The sequence below is a fragment of the Lepidochelys kempii genome, chromosome 14, assembly GCF_965140285.1.
Source record: "Lepidochelys kempii isolate rLepKem1 chromosome 14, rLepKem1.hap1, whole genome shotgun sequence".
NCBI classification, from domain to species: Eukaryota; Metazoa; Chordata; order Testudines; family Cheloniidae; genus Lepidochelys; species Lepidochelys kempii.
This window is the reverse complement of record NC_136393.1, coordinates 8,932,213-8,949,482: the sequence shown is the minus strand read 5'-3', so window position 1 is coordinate 8,949,482 and position 17,270 is coordinate 8,932,213. Positions and strand designations below refer to the sequence as shown.

The following is a 17,270-nucleotide window of genomic DNA, read 5'->3' as shown; positions in this document are numbered from 1 at the left end:
CTAGAGCATGTTCCCCTACAGGGACAGGGTCTGGTTGAGCGTCGAGATTGGGAGTGGGAGATGGAGAGGGAAAGGGAGGGGACAGGGAGCCAGTAGGGACAGGAATGAAACTAGCAGGGCAAGGAGACTGGGACTGAGAACCAGTGGGTCGGTGAAAGTAGGGAGTGGGAACAGATCGGACAGGGAGCCATGGTGCAGGGGAAGAACTTGGATGGGCTGGTCAAAGAGATTGGGACAAGGATCTGGAGGGGTGCGGGAAGAATATCCAGATTGGCCAAGGAGCCCAGGGAATGAGATTGGAACTGGGAGTCCATGAAAATGGGGAATGTGGGGTGTGACTGGAGGCAAGGATAGGAGAAAGACAAATTGGATAAGGAGTTGGGATGTGGGGACTGTTTGGGAAAGGAGACTGAGGACAAGGAGCTGAGGGCCTGGTGAACTTGGAATGGCTTGTCAAGAAGACTGTACGTGGGTGTGGGGAGGAGACTGGGAGGGGTATACCAGAGGGGTGAGACTAGGATGTGCAAAAAGATTGAGATTAGAAGCCTGAGGAGTAGAGACTGGGACAGGCAAGGTGAAGAGACTGGGACAAGGAGCAAGGGGTGGGGAAGAGACAGGATTGGTAGGAGGGGATAAGGCAGAAGGGGTCACGCTTGAGGGGAGAGGGCAGAAAAGTCTGTGCCTACTAGAGCATGTTCCCCTACAGAGGCTGGAGTAGAACCCAAGTTCCCTGAGTCTCATTATTCCTCTGCTGTCAGCAAATATCTTTGAAACTTACTGACATAGTGTCTCATCCCCCTCTACTGCAGGTCCATGTCATAGAATCGTACGACTGGAAGGGACCTTGAGAGGTCATCTAGTCCAGTCTCCGGCACTCATGGCAGGACTAAGTATTATCTAGACCACCCCTGACAGGTGTTTATCTAATCTACTCTTAAAAATCTCCAATGATGGAGATTCCACAACCTCCCTCGGAAATGTATTCCAGTGCTTAAACACCCTGACAGTTGGGAAGTTTCTCCTAATAACCAGCCTAAATTACCCTTGCTGCAACTTAAGCCCATTGCTACTTGTCCTATCCTCAGAGGTTTGTCCCCTCTCAGTCTTCTCTTCTCCAGATTAAACAAACCCAATTTTTTCCAACCTTCCCTCACGTTTGCTACACCTTTAATCATTTTTGTTGCTCTTCTCTGGACTTTCTCCAATTTGTCCACATCTTTCCTGAAATGTCGTGCCCAGAACTGGACACAGTACTCCAGTTGAGGCTTAATCAACGCGGAGTAGAGTGGAAGAATTACTTTTTGTGTCTTGCCCACAACACTCCTGCTAATACATCCCAGAATGATGTTTGGTTTTTTTGCAATACTGTTACATTGTTGACTCATATCTAGCTTGTGATCCACTATGACCCCCAGATCCATTTCTGCAGTACTCCTTCCTAGGCAGTCATTTCCCATTTTGTATGTGTGCAACTGACTGTTCCTTCCTAACTGGAGTACTTTGCATTTGTCCTTATTCAATTTCACCCTCTTTACTTCAGACCATTTCTCCCATTTGTCCAGATCATTTTGACTTTTAATCCTATCCTCCAAAGCACTTGCAACCCCTTCCAGCTTGGTATCATCTACAAACTTTGTAAGTGTACTCTCTATGCCATTATCTAAATCATTGATGAAGATACTGAACAGAACTGATCCCTGGGGGACCCCACTTGATATGCTCTTCCAGCTTGACTGTGAATCACTGATAACTACCTACTACTGATATCAGTTACTCTGTTAGCTCAAGTGGCAGTGGTCTGTGTGGTGGATCTAAAGGTTGCACCTCTCTTGATGACCCATATGGATGTTCATATGATGGAATTTCTGTTCTTTCCCCCAAACTTCTGCAATAAATGACACAGGGGTCCTAGAGACAGCAGTTTCTTCCATTGCATAACCCTGATTCATTCTCAGAGCAGATCCATCCTGTGCACTGAATGAGGCAGGGGTCCTGTGGAAAAAATAGTATATGGTTATGTAATTAAATACTGTATGATAATGCATGTGTACAAGGGGGCTAAATTAAGGTTGCCCAGGCAACCATAATTCTGGCATTTTCCTAAAGTTGAGTGCTGTAACATTAATAATGTTCTTTAATTAAGTTTTGTGCATGTGTAATATACATTTAAGCTATACATTTCCAATGTGTGGGGAAAATTGTACCTACAAAATATTTGTTTTCAAGTCAACTTTACCTGACTGGATGGAAGTTCCTTTTCAGAGCCACTACAGCACAGATGAAATATAGACAGTTTTGTACTGATCTCTTATGATTTGATAGTGTTAATATGGATGAATTTTAAAGTAACTGTAGATTGTGAATAAAACCGATACAGCCTAACCTATTTTTAGGGTGGAGCAAAGGGGAGGGGAAGCAGAAGGGAAAAGGAGTTTCATTTCAAGCCCAGCACCAGCAATCCTAATTGTAACTAAGGAGTATTAATGTGATCTAGTGACTAGGGCTTTACACTGGGACTCAGGAGACCTGGGTTCTAGTCTCATTTGTGCAAGCAACCTTGGACAATTGCTCCTTGCGTGTGTCTCCTTCTGTAAAGGATAATAATCATAACTGTGACTAAATATTTTTTCCTAAAAACAAATAAAAGGCTGTCCCTGGACAAAATCATATATGCCAAGTTTAGGTTGGAAAGAATTATTATAGTTAAGTTATAAACTTCTACATACAAAAAGCACTAATATTAACTATGGTCCCAATCCTACAGTGTGATCCTCATGAGTAAACAAACTACTTTGCTCATACAGTGCCCGTTGATTTCAATGGGCTCTGAATGGGCACAACAGTCCACCCAGGCAAATCATCATGCAAGACTGAGGCCTATAGCAGTATGAAATGAAATGGGTTTTGCTTATGTAGTGTGTTTGGACCAGGTTTCATTTATAAGACGGACACTGCCAGGCATAGGTGCTAGAAGTAGGGGTGCCGCTGCACCCCCTGGCTTGAAGTGGTTTCCATCATATACAGGATTTACAGTTTGGTTCAATGGCTCCCAGCACCCCCACTGTACAACCTGTTCCTGCACCCCTGCTGCCAGGCCCAAAATTTAGGTTTTTCTGATGGTGTTGGCATGGTAAGAATTTTACAAAAGTTACTATTAATCTTAGATTTTTTTTTCAACATTAAAACACAGTGCGGGACTAGGAGACTATTTAAAGTTTTCCTCTGCAGTGGTCCAAATGCAATAGCAACATGCTAAGCAATAAAACTCACCAGTATAGATAAACTGTCCAGACTGACTAGAATAAAAGAAGTAACCAACATAAATGGAGAGCTGCATCTTTTTTTCCTTTGAAGTAACCATATAATTATACCTAAAATTCAATACAAACTATAAAATACAAAAATCATCCTAAATGGTGAAAGGCAAATTTGATATTTTTCTATAAGCTCCTTGTTTTGGTAATACCACTACACAAAAATTTTTAAGATAGTTTATCTTGACAGTATGCTTTCAACTTTTGCACTTTTCCTAATTGAGCAACAGTAAGAAACATTTTAGAGTTTCACAGTTAAGCATGTTTACTTTTTAAAAGGGGAGTGGAGCTGCGTAGGGAAAAAGAAAGCTTCCAGCTTTGCTTAACCTGAACTATAACCCCATCTATCAAATTGGTATTCTCAGGTGAACAACAAGCACGCCATTATACTTGCTTAAAAAGCATAACCTTAAAACTCCCCTCTCCTAGATTCAGGTATAGCTCAGATACCAAGAACTGCATGCCAGTTGGCCCTTTTCACTATCACTGGATCCATGGAGGTCACAAAATAGAGGCTCTTTTTCAGGAATGAGATTTTTTAAAGAATAGATCTAAACACATTTTTTTAAAAGCAAATAATTTAAAATCATCTGTCTCTGTAGCAAAAGCTAATTGCCATGTTAAATTTATCTGCAAAAAAAATTCACTTGTTAAACACACTATCTACCTTGGTGAGTCCATGGCTACGTTCTTTCCCATAGCCTCTTGATGCCCAATGATACTGCATGAGCAAATCCACACACAACCTGATTATTTTTCAAGAGGGTTTGTGACAGTGCATGGTGCACTTGCTTTTCACCCCCTAAAGATCAAGTTTCAAATTCTGAATAAGAGTCCCCTCTAGATATTTGTTCACATCACAAAGTCACCAAGTGCATATTTAGCATAACTGGCAATTTTTGGTCAAGAGAGTATGGAAGCAAAGTAACAGATGAGCTGCAAATTGGGAACGCAGTGGACTGGCTGAGTTGTGTAGGAGACAATCATTTTTATCTCCACCATCAAGAGTGTTTAGGTTTCAGAGTAGCAGCTGTGTTAGTCTGTATCCGCAAAAAGAAAAGGAGGACTTGTGGCACCTTAGAGACTAATAAATTTATTTGAGCATAAGCTTTTGTGAGCTAAAGCTCACTTCATCGGATGAGTGTTTAGGTGTTTCACAGAACATAAGAAGACAAGGCCTCTGATCTGAAGAGCTTACAATCTAAACAGAAATCTACAGATGGAGGACAGGAGACCGCATACAACAAAAAAAGTGAAAGGACTGAGCTGTGATGTTTTATCATGTCTACCTAGTTGCTTTATTTGTCTGCATTATTTTGTCCATCACCAGTTTTGTTCATGCTTCTCTAACCAGCACCCCATCTGCTTGCTGCCAAGTTAATTCTATTTTTGGTTTGAAAATTAGTATATGTACACATCTATGCAGGAAATATTTAGATAGGGTATTACAGGTAATCATGGCAGATAGCAAGTGGGTACACAGCTGCATATTTAGGACAGAAGTGAAACAGAGAAGAACGTCATCCACATGCATGCGTATACAGAGTCACTGGGCATTCAGGGGAAGAAAACGGAGATCACATAATGACGTTTAAGTAGGCAAATAAACAGCTTTACAAAGATATATAAAAGTTATTGCCATTATTATTATTATGCAGACGCAGGCAGCTGTCTGACTTTGCAGATGTGACCTACATAAGTTACAGTAACCTCTTGGCAAGCCCTAGCCAAACACACCCAGATGGCAGCTCCCCCCTTACATATCCCCATAAACACCCACAGCTAAGGCTGCAATTCCCTTCACACAGTGCAACTCCTCTCTGTGCAACTCCCTTCACACAGTATCCTTGTGGAATTGGGGGGAAGCAATTCCCTCCTCTCTCTGTTCACACTGTACCTCAGGCTGAGGGCACTTCCCCCTATCTCTGTCCCACACACTGAGCCCAGGGGAGCACTCCTACTTTCAGTGCCTTCACAGGCCTGAAGCAATTCTCTCTCTCTCACCCCCCCCCCGCCGCAAGGGGTGCCCAGCCCTGATGCCCAGGTCCCCCACTCTTTTATACCCCTCTCCTCAGTCAAACTCTTGACAGAGCCCCAGGGAGCTGGGTGCCCGTCTGGACAAGGCTCTCAAACCTGCGGAGGGGGGAGCACACAGCCTGACCAGAGAAGGGCTCCCTCTCCCAGGGCAGTGGGATACATGGGGTAACTCGCCCATCTCAGCCCTGGGGGGTGGGGTGCCGGGGGCAAGTCCCCACGCTCTATGCCCCCTTCCCAGCCCCCGGGTGGGCGAGGGATGTCGGGGGGGCAACTCCCCCCTCCCAGCCCCCGGGGCGGGGGGCTAACTCCCCCCGGGCCCCTGCTCACAGCCCGGCTGACTGGTGTACATGGGGCTCCCCCGCCCTGCGCCGCCATCCCCGGGCCCTGGGGGAGGCGGAGGCTGAGCCCGAGCCCGAGCCCGAGCCCGGGGCCGCCGCTCACTTACTCTGGGCCCCAGCACCAGCAGCAACGCGCCCAAGCTGAGGAGGCAGCGGCGGAGCAGGGCCCGGTGCGGGGGGCGGCCGCCCCGCTCCATGGTTCTGCACCGGGGGCTCAGCGGCGCCCGGCCGGCTCAGCGGCTCCCTGGCTGCGCCGTGATGCAGCGTGTCCGGCCCCCCTGGCCCCTGCGGGGCGGAGCCGGGCCGGGCCAGGCCGGGGAAGGCCACCGACGTCAGCCCCGGCAAAGGAGGTGGAGCAGACTGGGAGGGAGCCAGGCCCGGGGGCTGAGCCAGGGCGGACACGGGGACTTTGCCCCCAGCCCCGAGCTGCAGACGGGGACACCGTTTTATTGCGCCCCGGCGGACACGGGCGATTCCCCCTGAACCCATGCAGAGGGACAGCCACAGTTCTGTACTCACCTTCCCGTTAGCCTTGCAGCTCCCATGAATGCTGCTCTCCTTCGTGGGAGCTGCAAAGCTAGCGCAAAGTGCGTTGAGCTCGAAATATGTACCCATCGCATGATATTATCTAGAGCAGTGCTACTCAAAGTGGTGGTCCGCAAACCGGTGCCGGTCCACGAGCCATCGGCTGCCGGTCTGCGCGCACATTGGAGGGCGGGGGTGGGAATTGCCCGTCCACCACATCAGAAAGCTTGAGAAGCACTGCCCTAGAATATATCAGCTCTGACTGTTCCCTTGTTAAAACTCTCTTTCAGTATTTGGGTGGTGGGGTGTACTGGTCTAAACTGCAAGTTTACATACTTTATACGTGCTCGAACCAAAAATCACACCAGAGCTTCAACACTCTGATCAATCGCTTATTCAAGGCAATTTATTGTTTTGGATGTGGGCTCCTCTGCATAAGAATTTAAAAAGTAAAGTACATATATACTCTGCACGGCCACATTTTCAGTACCAGCAGCACATTTTCATTAGTGTGTGCCATTACAAGTGCCTGTTCAAATGAGTATTTAGACGTCTACATTTCCATTTGTACATACAGTAACTGCACACATGACCACTTAATGTGGGCAAGCCTAGACGTAAAAAAAAAAAAAAAAAAAACCTCGTGTATTTTTAAAATGACCTTGAAGTACTATTTCTTTGAAAACTGCCTCAAAGATCCCGTGAGACAAGAAGGGTGAGGTAATTCTTTAAGAAAAGGGATTTGCTCTGCTTTGCCTGTCTTCAAAGTTTTCTGCCGCACCCCACCATTGTTTCATGGGAGGTATGCTTCTTGGCAACTTCCCTCCACCCCAGAAATGGCAGCATTTTAGTGGGTTTCTATGTAGATGGTTCTAAAGAGCTGTCAGAGCCTTTGGGATGAAAAGGGATATAAAAATGTCAGATATTATTGCCTTCCATGTTTAAACTTGTTATATATTGTTTCATATCTTTGCATCATTAGTTCATTGCCTATAATTCTTATTATTCATGTTCTGAAATTAAATTTCACTTTAGATTGAAATGATACATGCAGAGATGTCAGCTATGTAGTTCACATGCACATATAGTACATATTAAAACAATTTACCTTTTAGAATGGCTCAGCAAAAGTTTGAATTTCACATATGAGAAAACAGTCTTCAAAAATATGGAATATGAAAAAATAAAAATATGGAAACTCTTGCAAAAAATAAGCAAATAAACTGGAATCAACATTGTACAACAGCTATGAAAAACAGAGCTATGAAAAACAGCATGCTTAGAAAATGCTTTATGTTTAATAAAAAGAAAACTCTTTTCTCTGGGCACAGTTAAAGTACATTTAGAAATGATCAACTCCCGCAAAGGAGAAATTAGGATGACATCAAATTCTGGAGTGGAGGTGCATCTCCATCTTCTCTTTATCTACTTTACCAGTTTCCATTGTAGATAGTTAGTGACTGGTCCCCCTACTGGGCAAAACACATCCTAGACATTACAAATGTTTTAGATCACAAGTAATGTATTAAAACTTATGTTCTTAACATGTACAACTGCTGATAGAGATTAGCATGAGTATGTGAAAAACGACCTTACTGTTTTTCCTACTTATTTAGGTGTGCATGGGACTTTAAACACATACAGCAAACAACAATGAGGTCACACTCCTTAGCATCCACATAAAGGCCTGAACATGAAAATTCTGCACAGAGAATGGCTGGACTTCTATATAAGACAGATAACATATAATGGCAACTGACCACAGAGATAGGGATTGTTCACAGGAAATAAGGTGAAGGGAAGACAGTTCAATATGTGGGATTTATGCATCTCCTCATTTAGCCATCGTAATCCTGAAATCCACGCCTATTAAAAAGCTTATTTCCCAGGGTCTCAGAACTGGTGTTTTTTAACCCAAGGCAGGCAGGATAAATGCCTCTGTTGGGGGTGGAGGGGGAAATCAAGAGAGCAATGGTCACTGGGTTTGGAGCTGGTTAATCTAAGCAAGCTCTGGCGCCCCCACGGGTCCCAGGTGGGCTCGATGCTACCTGGTCTGACTCAGCCAGGCTTGGCCCAGCATGGTACAGCCAAGCTCAGCTATGTTCAACCCAAAAAGAAAAGGAGTACTTGTGGCACCTTAGAGACTAACCAATTTCCAAGGCCCCGCCCCGGCCTACTTCGAAACGGAACCGTTAGCCCACGGTGCTCTGGTTCACACCAGCTAGATGCGGTTAACCCCAGACCAACCAATCCCCGCGCGCTCCGGTTTGGGCCTAACTGGCCCAATACAGCCCCGCCCCCTCATCATTCCCCCACCTTCCCCCGGCCCCGATCGCGCGAGACCCAGCCGCTGACGTCAAACGGCCGTGTGTCCTGAGACTTACATGTCATTGGTTGCTGATGAGAAGGGGCGGTGCCTGTTGAGGCGCCCGAACTATAAATGTTGGTGGGCGGCGACGCTCCGCCTTTCGCTCTGCCTAGAGGGGTCGGGGTAACGCTGGAGGTGAGCGGCGGTGGCAGGGCCCAAATCCGCTTGAGGAGATGGGGGGTGGATGGGGCCGGGTCGGTGTGCCGTGGAGACGAGGAGGACTAGTGGCGGGCGCGGTGAGGTGTCCCGTTGGCTCCGAGAAGGGGGGTGTCTGGCGGGGGGAGACCCATGGCTTGGGGCGGGCCGTTTGCTCTGGCGGTTGGGGAGGGAAGCGGGGTTGTGGGGGTCCCGCCCGCGGCGGGCGGCGGCCGCTCCGGCAGTGGCGAGGGGGGCACGGAGGGCGGTGGCCCGAGGGGGCGTCGGTCTGGCGCGGGGGTTGGGGGAGGGGTTCTGCCCGCGGCGGGAGGCGGCCGCCCTGGGGATTGGGGGGGGGGGGGGGTGTCCGTCCCACCGGCGCCGGCTGCGGTGATGATTCTCCTTACACGTGTTAGACTTCTGACGCGGATGAAGTGAAGCCGAGTCTGAGCCCCCGGCGCCGGGTTCCTCTGGCCCAGGCGGGCCATGGCGCCCTGCCTTCTCTTGGGCTGCGGGTTGAGCCCGGCCCTGCACCCAGACGCGCGTTGTGGTCGCCGAGGAGTCGGGCCCTGCGCTCGGGCTGCGATCCTAACAGGGCGCCTGTTCCTTGCAGGCACGACGGGAGCCGGCCTGGGACCTATGCCCTGGAGACCTGCTGGCCCATGGCCAGCTGATTGGCTCGGTGTAAAGGGTGAGGAGAACGGTTAATAAAACAGTAGAGAAAAAATTGTCTGTTTCTTTATTGTGCTCTCCAGCACTGTCTTTGAACTGGTGAAGTGGCCAACTCATAGCTTCACGGGCTAAGCAACAGTGCAACAGGAAAAGCTTGTTCATAACTGGTGCTGCTTAGTTAAAATCTGAGTGGCTCTTTTAAGAGCAAGTAACAATCCTGTTACTGTATTGATTAAATCTTAAAGACTATAATTAAATTCCTCCTTTGCTGAATGAAATTTCCTCTTCCTAGAGGCCTCCTACTGTTGGCAGTGAGGACACTGGAAAGACAAACACCTGTCTCGTTAAAGTTAAGCTCTCTCCTTGGCTGCATGACTTGTCTTTTGATGTCCTGTCCATAGGACATTGGCACTGCAGAATAGGCATAACCCTTCATAGAATTAACTCTTCCCATGACTACCTAGGAAGTTCTGTTACTTCTACAATGCAGCTTGTTCTAAAGTGGCCCATACACTTGGAACTGGTTGTACTTACAGAAATGTACATTTCTTCCAGCTGCTTTGAAACCAAGAGGCTAGCAAATGCTTAGATGGACTATAAAACAGCAACTTCAAGAGACTAGGTTTCAATGGGAAAAAATGAAGGTAGCATCAGCTATAGCACACTTGAAGGGGGGTGGTGTATAATATACAATTTTGCATTATATATGAGGGGGTAGAACAGCTTGCACCCATGTAGTCTAATCTACACTTGTGGTACCCCCTTGCTTGCTACACAGTTGGCTCAGTAGAATACAGAGCTGGCTTAAGGGTGGAGGGGGAAGGGCAGAGCAGAACTGGGTGGTGGTCCCTGCCATATACCCCCTGAACAGTCCTCTGCCCCCTGGGGGATTTACATGAGCAATAAAAATGGTAAATATTAAGCTTTAGGTAGTGGGTGAAAACTGAAATGCATTCAAACGCTGGAAGGATCTTAATTATGAGAGAAATAAGGCTAATAGGACAACTGACCAAAGCTTTTGGACAGTGAAATAAGATGCAGTAGATGCTACCACACTGAAATAAATGTTAGATGGGGATAGGGAAAGAATTTTTTGTTTCCCATGCATCATTTTGGTTGTCTCCTAATTCTATAGTAGCTTTAAGATCTGTGTTTTTCCCAAGTTTGGCTTCACTAGTTTTCCTGCAAGGAAGATCTAGCAGAGGAATGATTAAGTTGTGTAAACAGTATTTGAACCACACCATTTTTCTTTTTGCGGATACAGACTAACCCAGCTGCTACTCTGAAAGCTGTCATCACAGCAGTGTGTAACTCAAAACTTTGGTTTTAAAGCTTTTATTTTCAAAGCCAGAACAATACATTTTTTAACTCACTTACCCTAAAGCATCAGTCTCCATAGTCTCATAGTGCAGCTTGAATTGAACATACAATAAAAATGAATTTCTGGAGGAAAGTAACAGGGAGGTACCACATGAAAGTGACTTCCCAAATACATCTTTTGAAAACATCTTGCACAAACAAACTACTGGTCAAACAATTATGCAGAAATAACTTACAAGCTATGTAATGTGTCTGACATGGGATAACTTTATTTCAGAAAACAAAGCAAGCCAATTGTAGTTACCCACATAGTTTGATGAGGAAGTGCAATATAACAATTGTGTAACAAATCTGGATATCTTTACACATTAGTGCATCTAGTCCTTTGACTTATTAGTTATTGCACATAGAAATTTAAATCATATAAAAGACCTGCGTACAAGACATGCAGACTTCATGAAAGGCAAATAATGCCGATGTAGTAATGAGCGCAATACCAGAACCGTATACACAAACTGGAATGGTTACAGGAGTTTAGGTAACAGATATAACCTGCTAATATTGCAATTAAAAGTAACCAAAAATAGGTGTTCAAATATAGACTTAATTTTTAAATATATTAAATGCTAATTTTATTTATGATGTTTCAGGCAAGGTGCTGTTTAAAAAAAATCTTCACTATGATAGCTTCATTTAGAGCTGGTAAATAATCAAAAGTTACACAAGATCATTCTGATTTACAACAAATAGGACTGAACACAATATACAAAGTTCTTAAAAATTTACTTTTCAAAAGAAAAAAAGCAAATTATGCTATTCAAAGGGGAGCTACAAAACTCACCTTTGTAAACAAACATTCTGACAAATGCATGAACAGTTGGCAACACTGAGAAAAAAGTCACATTAAATATCAGATATGTAGTGTTCAAATAGTTATTGATTTAATGCATACATTTAATCTCCACACAGGATAGAAATAAAAAGGCAGTTTTTTTCTCATAGTTTTGGCCATTTATTAGCAGAAACAGTCCTTAAAACTGTCATCACAAACTGGTTATCAGCCTGAACAACTTCAAATGCTTGAATTCCTATTTCACATACAAAACTGAAGTAAACACACAGATGTCAAAATCTCCCTTCAGTTACAGCTACAAATCCTCACCAGCATCAGGTGATTTGAAGTCACTGGGGATGCATGGCTATCACTGATCAGAATTTAGTCCCATGCTTTGCATGTAAACACTCGTGTCTCAGGAAAACACAGCAACAAAAACTCCTATGAGAATCCCACAGTTTATTTCATTGTATTAGAAGCTCCATAGACAAGTAGGGTAACTATTTCTAGTAAGTATGTGCAGTTTTAGACATTTTCATGTGTGCTCATATCTTTAAACATTCAGAATTAATCACAAACCATGGTGATTGTACCTCACTGTGAGGCAGGCTTGCTATGGTTTGGTCTCATGGCTTTGCCAAATGCTTTCTTAAATCACAATAACCCCACCAATTCCCACCTTCACTGATATTTGTGAGTGTGTGTTTTATGGCTACTTGCTTCCCAAAAAAGCACTAACTTGGTATGAAAAAATAAGTTAATATGTATACCCCACCTAAATGGATTCAAAATATTACCTATACATCCAATTTACATTCTTTTCTCCTGAAAGCATTTCATATTTCAATTGCTTGACACAAGCTATTGACTGCAGAAGTGAAAGAACATAAAACAGTTCATTCTACACCTCCAACTGCCTGAGAGAGAAAAATAGTCTTCCAGTTGTATACATTTGTTCCTGCCAGAGGATTTGGCATGCAGTTCCTTTACTGCAAAAGAACCACCCTTCAATGCAGCAGCATGATGTATGAACACAAACTGACCACAATTTGTGTCATCAAGCTCCTTGATCTATTACAATTAGATTTTCTTTTTTTCTTCAGAACAGGTCATCTTAACCTCAGTTAAAATCCTGACAGCAGCCATTACAAAATAAATCAACTTATAAATGGAATGAAACTTTGTATAAGTGCAGTAAACAGGAACAAGAACCAGACATGTTGAGCGCAAAGAAATGGTTATAGGCAGTCCTCTTTAAAAAGATGTGGCACAAGTTAAGGACAAAACTACTGCACAGTTTAAAAAACCATGAAAATAAATTTCTTAATACTGTACACTGCAAATCTTCACATTTCATGGTTGATCAGCAGCCTCTGTGACTGGATCTTTTGAAGGGCACGTAGATGAGCGGGGATCCATGGCTGAGTGCATTAGAGGAATATAAACATCATCCATGTTTGGCATGACAAAAATTTTCTGTGAAATAAAGGCAAAATTAAATGCAACTTAGTTTAACGTGTCATTCAACATTTTGGGGTTTCTGATTAGCATCATTCAAAAGTAAGTAACACTTAAAATCAATTTCGGTTTCCCTGGGTTGGCCAGAATTTGATGCAATTTGTACATGCAAACTCCACAGTGCCTACCAGTCACAACAGTTTGGTTAATATGTGAACTATACCCCATATTCTTCATAGTAAGTATGATAGGATTATAGCATAATTAGTGTGTATTTTATGCAAAACAGGTCATGTGAGGGGTCATTGAAAAAGTTATGATTTGCCAAATATCCTATTTGTATGCATGTATCATTTTTGTATCTAAAGTTAGAAATATTGACTATGTAGCTGTATTTCATTCGTGCTTACTCTGGGTGACACCCACAACTAGCCTTTCTGGTACAACAGTGAAGAAGCCAGACAGTGCTAATGGACCCTGGAATAACTTAACCTTCCTGTGAACATTCCAAACAGCCTGTAAGTAATAGCTGCTATGACTGCACAAGGACATGTGAGCAGGCCACATGATTCTGGACTCCATCTTGGGATGTCAGTATTTTTCCACAAACCAGTCTGAAAACCAAGTTTTGAAACAAAAGGTTCCCACCATATGCTACAGCAATATAAGGCAGGGAGTGACATCATCTGTTATTCTTCACTCCCCACACAGAAATATTCCTGGTAACACCTGAGTAACAAGAACTGAACTGGGGGAACTGCTCGACCAAGGCTAAAGGGATTTCTTGCCTGTGTATGAAGACCTGAGAAACCCAAGCTGTAAAACTAATGCAGCTTGTGCCTCTACAAGTCTGCCTGTACCATCAGTTAGGGTGAGATTCTGCTGTTCATATCCAATCTATCTAGTATATTAAACTTAGGTTACAATTTTGTTTATTTGCTAGGTAATCTGCTTTGATCTGTTTGCTATCACTTAAAATCTATCTTTTGTAGTTAATAAATTTATTTTATGTTTTAATCTAAGCCATCGAGTTTGGAGTGAAATGCACAGGAATCTTAGCTCAGAGAGGCTGTTGTATATTCCTCTCCACATTGGGGGAAGGGAGGGGAGCGAGCTCTATGAGCTTATGCTGTACAGCGCAAGATGGTATAATTTTGGGTTTATGCTCCAGGGGGGTGCATGCCTGGGGAGCTGAGAGTTACCTTGGCTTTAGCCTTCCTACTGTTGGTTCGTGCAGTGGCTACTCAGAGAGCCCGCATGTAACTGCAGCTGGTGTGTCCCCTACCTATGTTTATGCTGGTGCAGCAGGTCAGCAGTTTGTCACAGCTGGAGTGTAAGGGAGACCCCAGGCTGGTGGCTCAGAGGGCTCAGCGGTACCCCAATTCCAGGTGGCACCCCATGGGGGAACCCGTCACAGTATAAACCAATTAATTGCAGATTAGACATTAGGAAGTGCTGAGATCCCTGCTCATTTATTACTCAATGAAGGGCCAAAGGGAAGTGCCTGTTCCCCCCACCCCCGCCCAGCATATACCTCATTGCAGTTCCTTTCAAGCAGAATTCAAGGTGGCAATTTTGATCTAGCCAGTCTGCCTGATAGGTTTGTGTCATAGATAGTCAAGAGACTCTCCCACTCTTTGGACCATCCTGGAAATGTATATCCATTGGGTTGATCAGTTGGCCAGATTTTCAGCAGCGCTCAGCACCTAGTAGTTCAGCTGGATGCCGACCACTTTTGCAAATTGAAAATCTGCACTTCTCTTACGTCTGCACTAGGAATTAAAGGAACAGTTTTGAACTGCAACCTTCATTAGTTAAACGAAAAACGTCTTTAAAGTTATTAAAGAAACATACCTGAAACTCTTGTTCCAGTTTCTTTTCTATCCAGTCAGTCACATGAACCAAAGTTACTTCTCTCTCGCCGAGCTTTGGCCGAGCTTTTAGCTCTAGATAGGGAGGTCTTCGGAAACCGTACCTCAAGAGCACACACACAAAGAGGAGAGAGTTTTTTATCGTGACTATCAAATATTAATTCCTATTGCATCTCTTCCAAAATACATTCCAGATGAGTGTCTAACCTTGTCTTCTTGTTCTTAGAACTATTTTGCATATGACATGCTCTGCAGTTTGCAGAGGAAGGTTCTATTGATACTAGAGCTTCTGACATGATGGCACGCACATTTTGTAGCAAAACATTTCAAAGACACTGGGCAAGGGAAAAAAGAATCACACTGATTTTTATTTTATTTTACAAAATGGTCAAATAGCTGCAAAGATATAAAAGTACCCAGTGTCTTTTATAAGGGAAATTAGTATTGTAAGTGGAAAATTGACAGTTAAAAGAATTCAATTTCTATTTTACTTTACACTTACCATATTCTGTCAGTAGGTGGTGGTGGAATGTTAACTGCTAGTGTTCCTTTACACTCTTGTACTTCAACAGTGAGCAACAGTGGAGTATTGGATACCTCTTCAATCTTCTTTTTAATAAACTCAGTCTCTGTTGCTTTCTGAAAATATTTTGACTTGGTAATTTTATCCACAATCCTCATGATCTTACTTGTCCGATGTCCTCCAACATACCTTCATATGTAGAATAAGAAAAATACATGATCAAAATGATGTGCCCAGAAATTAGCTAGTTTTCCTAAAAATTTCTTTATCTCTGCATGCTCCATGAAGGAACACCACAGTAGGAGCTACAGGCTGTAAAAACCATGATCTGACACTAAAAGCTTTGGAATAAAATGAAGAAAAATGTAGGCTGAATGCCAGGGAGAATGTGTGTTGTGCAAGCCTCAGCAGTTGAGAAATGTAAAACAAGGCATGCTAAAAGCACTCCTCCAAAAAAATTTTTTTTTACACATACGCTGGGATTTTCAAAAGGGATCTAATAGAATTAGATGCCTAGCTCCTTTAGGACCCACAAAATCTGTCATAGTTTAGGGAACAATCCTACACTATCTGGTGAATAGACTAGGCCAGATTTTCAGAGGTATTCAGGTGCCTACTGGAGTTTTCAAAACAGCGTCTAAGTGCCTATTTTAATTTCAATTGAAGTTAGGTGCCCAGATGCTTTTGAAAATCCTAGTAGGTGCATAAACATCTTTGAAAATCTGGCCCTAGGTGATGAGAGGTCTTTTCAATCTTGATTGCCCGAACAACTTACAGTTTTTTCCTGGGTGTCTCACATAGGGTCAACTAGATGGGGCCCCAATTCTGATTGCACCCTTTGGGCAGTATGGCAACACAAAAAAGGGCTACAATTTCTATGACTATCACCAATTTCATTTGCTAAATTATTTATAGATTTTCTCTGAAGTCATGTTGATTTGCAAGGTCTTCAATAAAAGTCCTAAACAGAGATTCACACTGATGTGTCCAGGCAATGCATGTCAGAGTCTGCACCCAGCTGGTTACAAGTGACTAATGGCTCTTCTATCCAGTCCAAGTGCACCTCCTTTCCAGACGGCACTAGAAGCATGACATTTTTTTTTAAAATGGCTAAAGATGCTTACATGACTGTCAACAGTAAGTTGGCATGATGTGTGCAAATTTGTATATCACCATCTTAACAAAAATTGTCAGGAGACAGATGCACTGAAGCATGTGCACATACATCTTGAGCTCAAGGGGACCAAACACCATGTCCCAGCTGTTTAATTATAGGTTTTTGGAAGTGTTACTGTGTTTAGTGTGGAGTTATTGGTAGGAGGACCAAGGAGGAAAGAAGAACCAGGCAGTAGAAGAAGCAAGGCTCCAGGAACTGTTAGCTGCACATATGCAGAAAGACTGTTTTTTCTCCACTACAACTAGTCTAGATGGGATGCTAGCAAGACAGACACTTTGTTGTAAGGACAGAGTACATCTCTACTTCCTTCTACACCTAGCACATCTAGGAATGCGAGCACTGCATAAAAACCATAAGGATGGCATCTTCCACTTTCCTGCAGTGCCCAGGTCATCCACTGAATGAGATGGTGTGGGGGGGTTAATCTCTATTAACACAATGGGCCAATTCTCAACTGGTATAAAACCAATATCTCTCCATTAATTTCAATTCCCTGATTTATACCAGCTGTGGATCTAGCCCAAACAGAAACAGAGTTATCCATTCATTGGATACTATAGTGGTCATGGTGCAAATTTTCGAAGGCTTGAAACAGAGTTCTGGCCAAATCAGATTTCCTTCTACATTTACATAAAAGTACAGATCACATATAATTAACATTGCCAAGAGAACAAAAAGGAAAACCAAAGTATTTGTA

At 43.7% G+C, this 17,270-nt stretch overlaps 2 protein-coding genes, 1 long non-coding RNA gene and 2 other non-coding genes across 12 annotated transcripts in view; 3 read left to right on the top strand and 2 right to left on the bottom strand.

The window, feature by feature from the left end:
* Positions 1-6,018, bottom strand: part of ERN1 (endoplasmic reticulum to nucleus signaling 1) — a 62,933-nt gene extending 56,915 nt beyond the window's left edge. For all 3 annotated transcript variants that reach the window (XM_073311949.1, XM_073311951.1, XM_073311950.1), the window contains exon 1: positions 5,797-6,018. In XM_073311949.1, the coding sequence (XP_073168050.1) occupies positions 5,797-5,886 (90 nt within the window). In that variant the 5' untranslated portion in view covers positions 5,887-6,018. The remainder of the gene's footprint in view (positions 1-5,796) is intronic.
* A 2,613-nt stretch (positions 6,019-8,631) lies between these two features.
* On the top strand, positions 8,632-9,755 carry LOC140897949 (uncharacterized). Its single transcript, XR_012154894.2, has 2 exons — positions 8,632-8,717; positions 9,331-9,755. It is a non-coding gene; the product is annotated as an uncharacterized LOC140897949 (long non-coding RNA).
* LOC140898425 (small nucleolar RNA SNORD104) lies at positions 9,105-9,169 on the top strand. Its single transcript, XR_012154985.1, has one exon. It is a non-coding gene; the product is annotated as a small nucleolar RNA SNORD104 (small nucleolar RNA).
* LOC140898426 (small nucleolar RNA SNORA50) lies at positions 9,470-9,606 on the top strand. Its single transcript, XR_012154986.1, has one exon. It is a non-coding gene; the product is annotated as a small nucleolar RNA SNORA50 (small nucleolar RNA).
* A 953-nt stretch (positions 9,756-10,708) lies between the features above and the next one.
* The window catches only part of TEX2 (testis expressed 2), a 120,829-nt gene continuing 114,267 nt past the window's right edge, over positions 10,709-17,270 (bottom strand). For 5 of the 6 annotated variants that reach the window (XM_073311242.1, XM_073311245.1, XM_073311243.1 and 2 more), the window contains exons 10-12: positions 15,376-15,585; positions 14,857-14,977; positions 10,709-13,020 (exon numbers count right to left, since the gene is read on the bottom strand). In XM_073311242.1, coding sequence (XP_073167343.1) covers positions 12,898-13,020; positions 14,857-14,977; positions 15,376-15,585 — 454 coding nt within the window. In that variant the 3' untranslated portion in view covers positions 10,709-12,897. Of the gene's footprint in view, positions 13,021-14,536; positions 14,775-14,856; positions 14,978-15,375; positions 15,586-17,270 lie in introns of all 6 variants that reach the window. The other variant, XR_012154893.2, reaches the window with a different exon arrangement.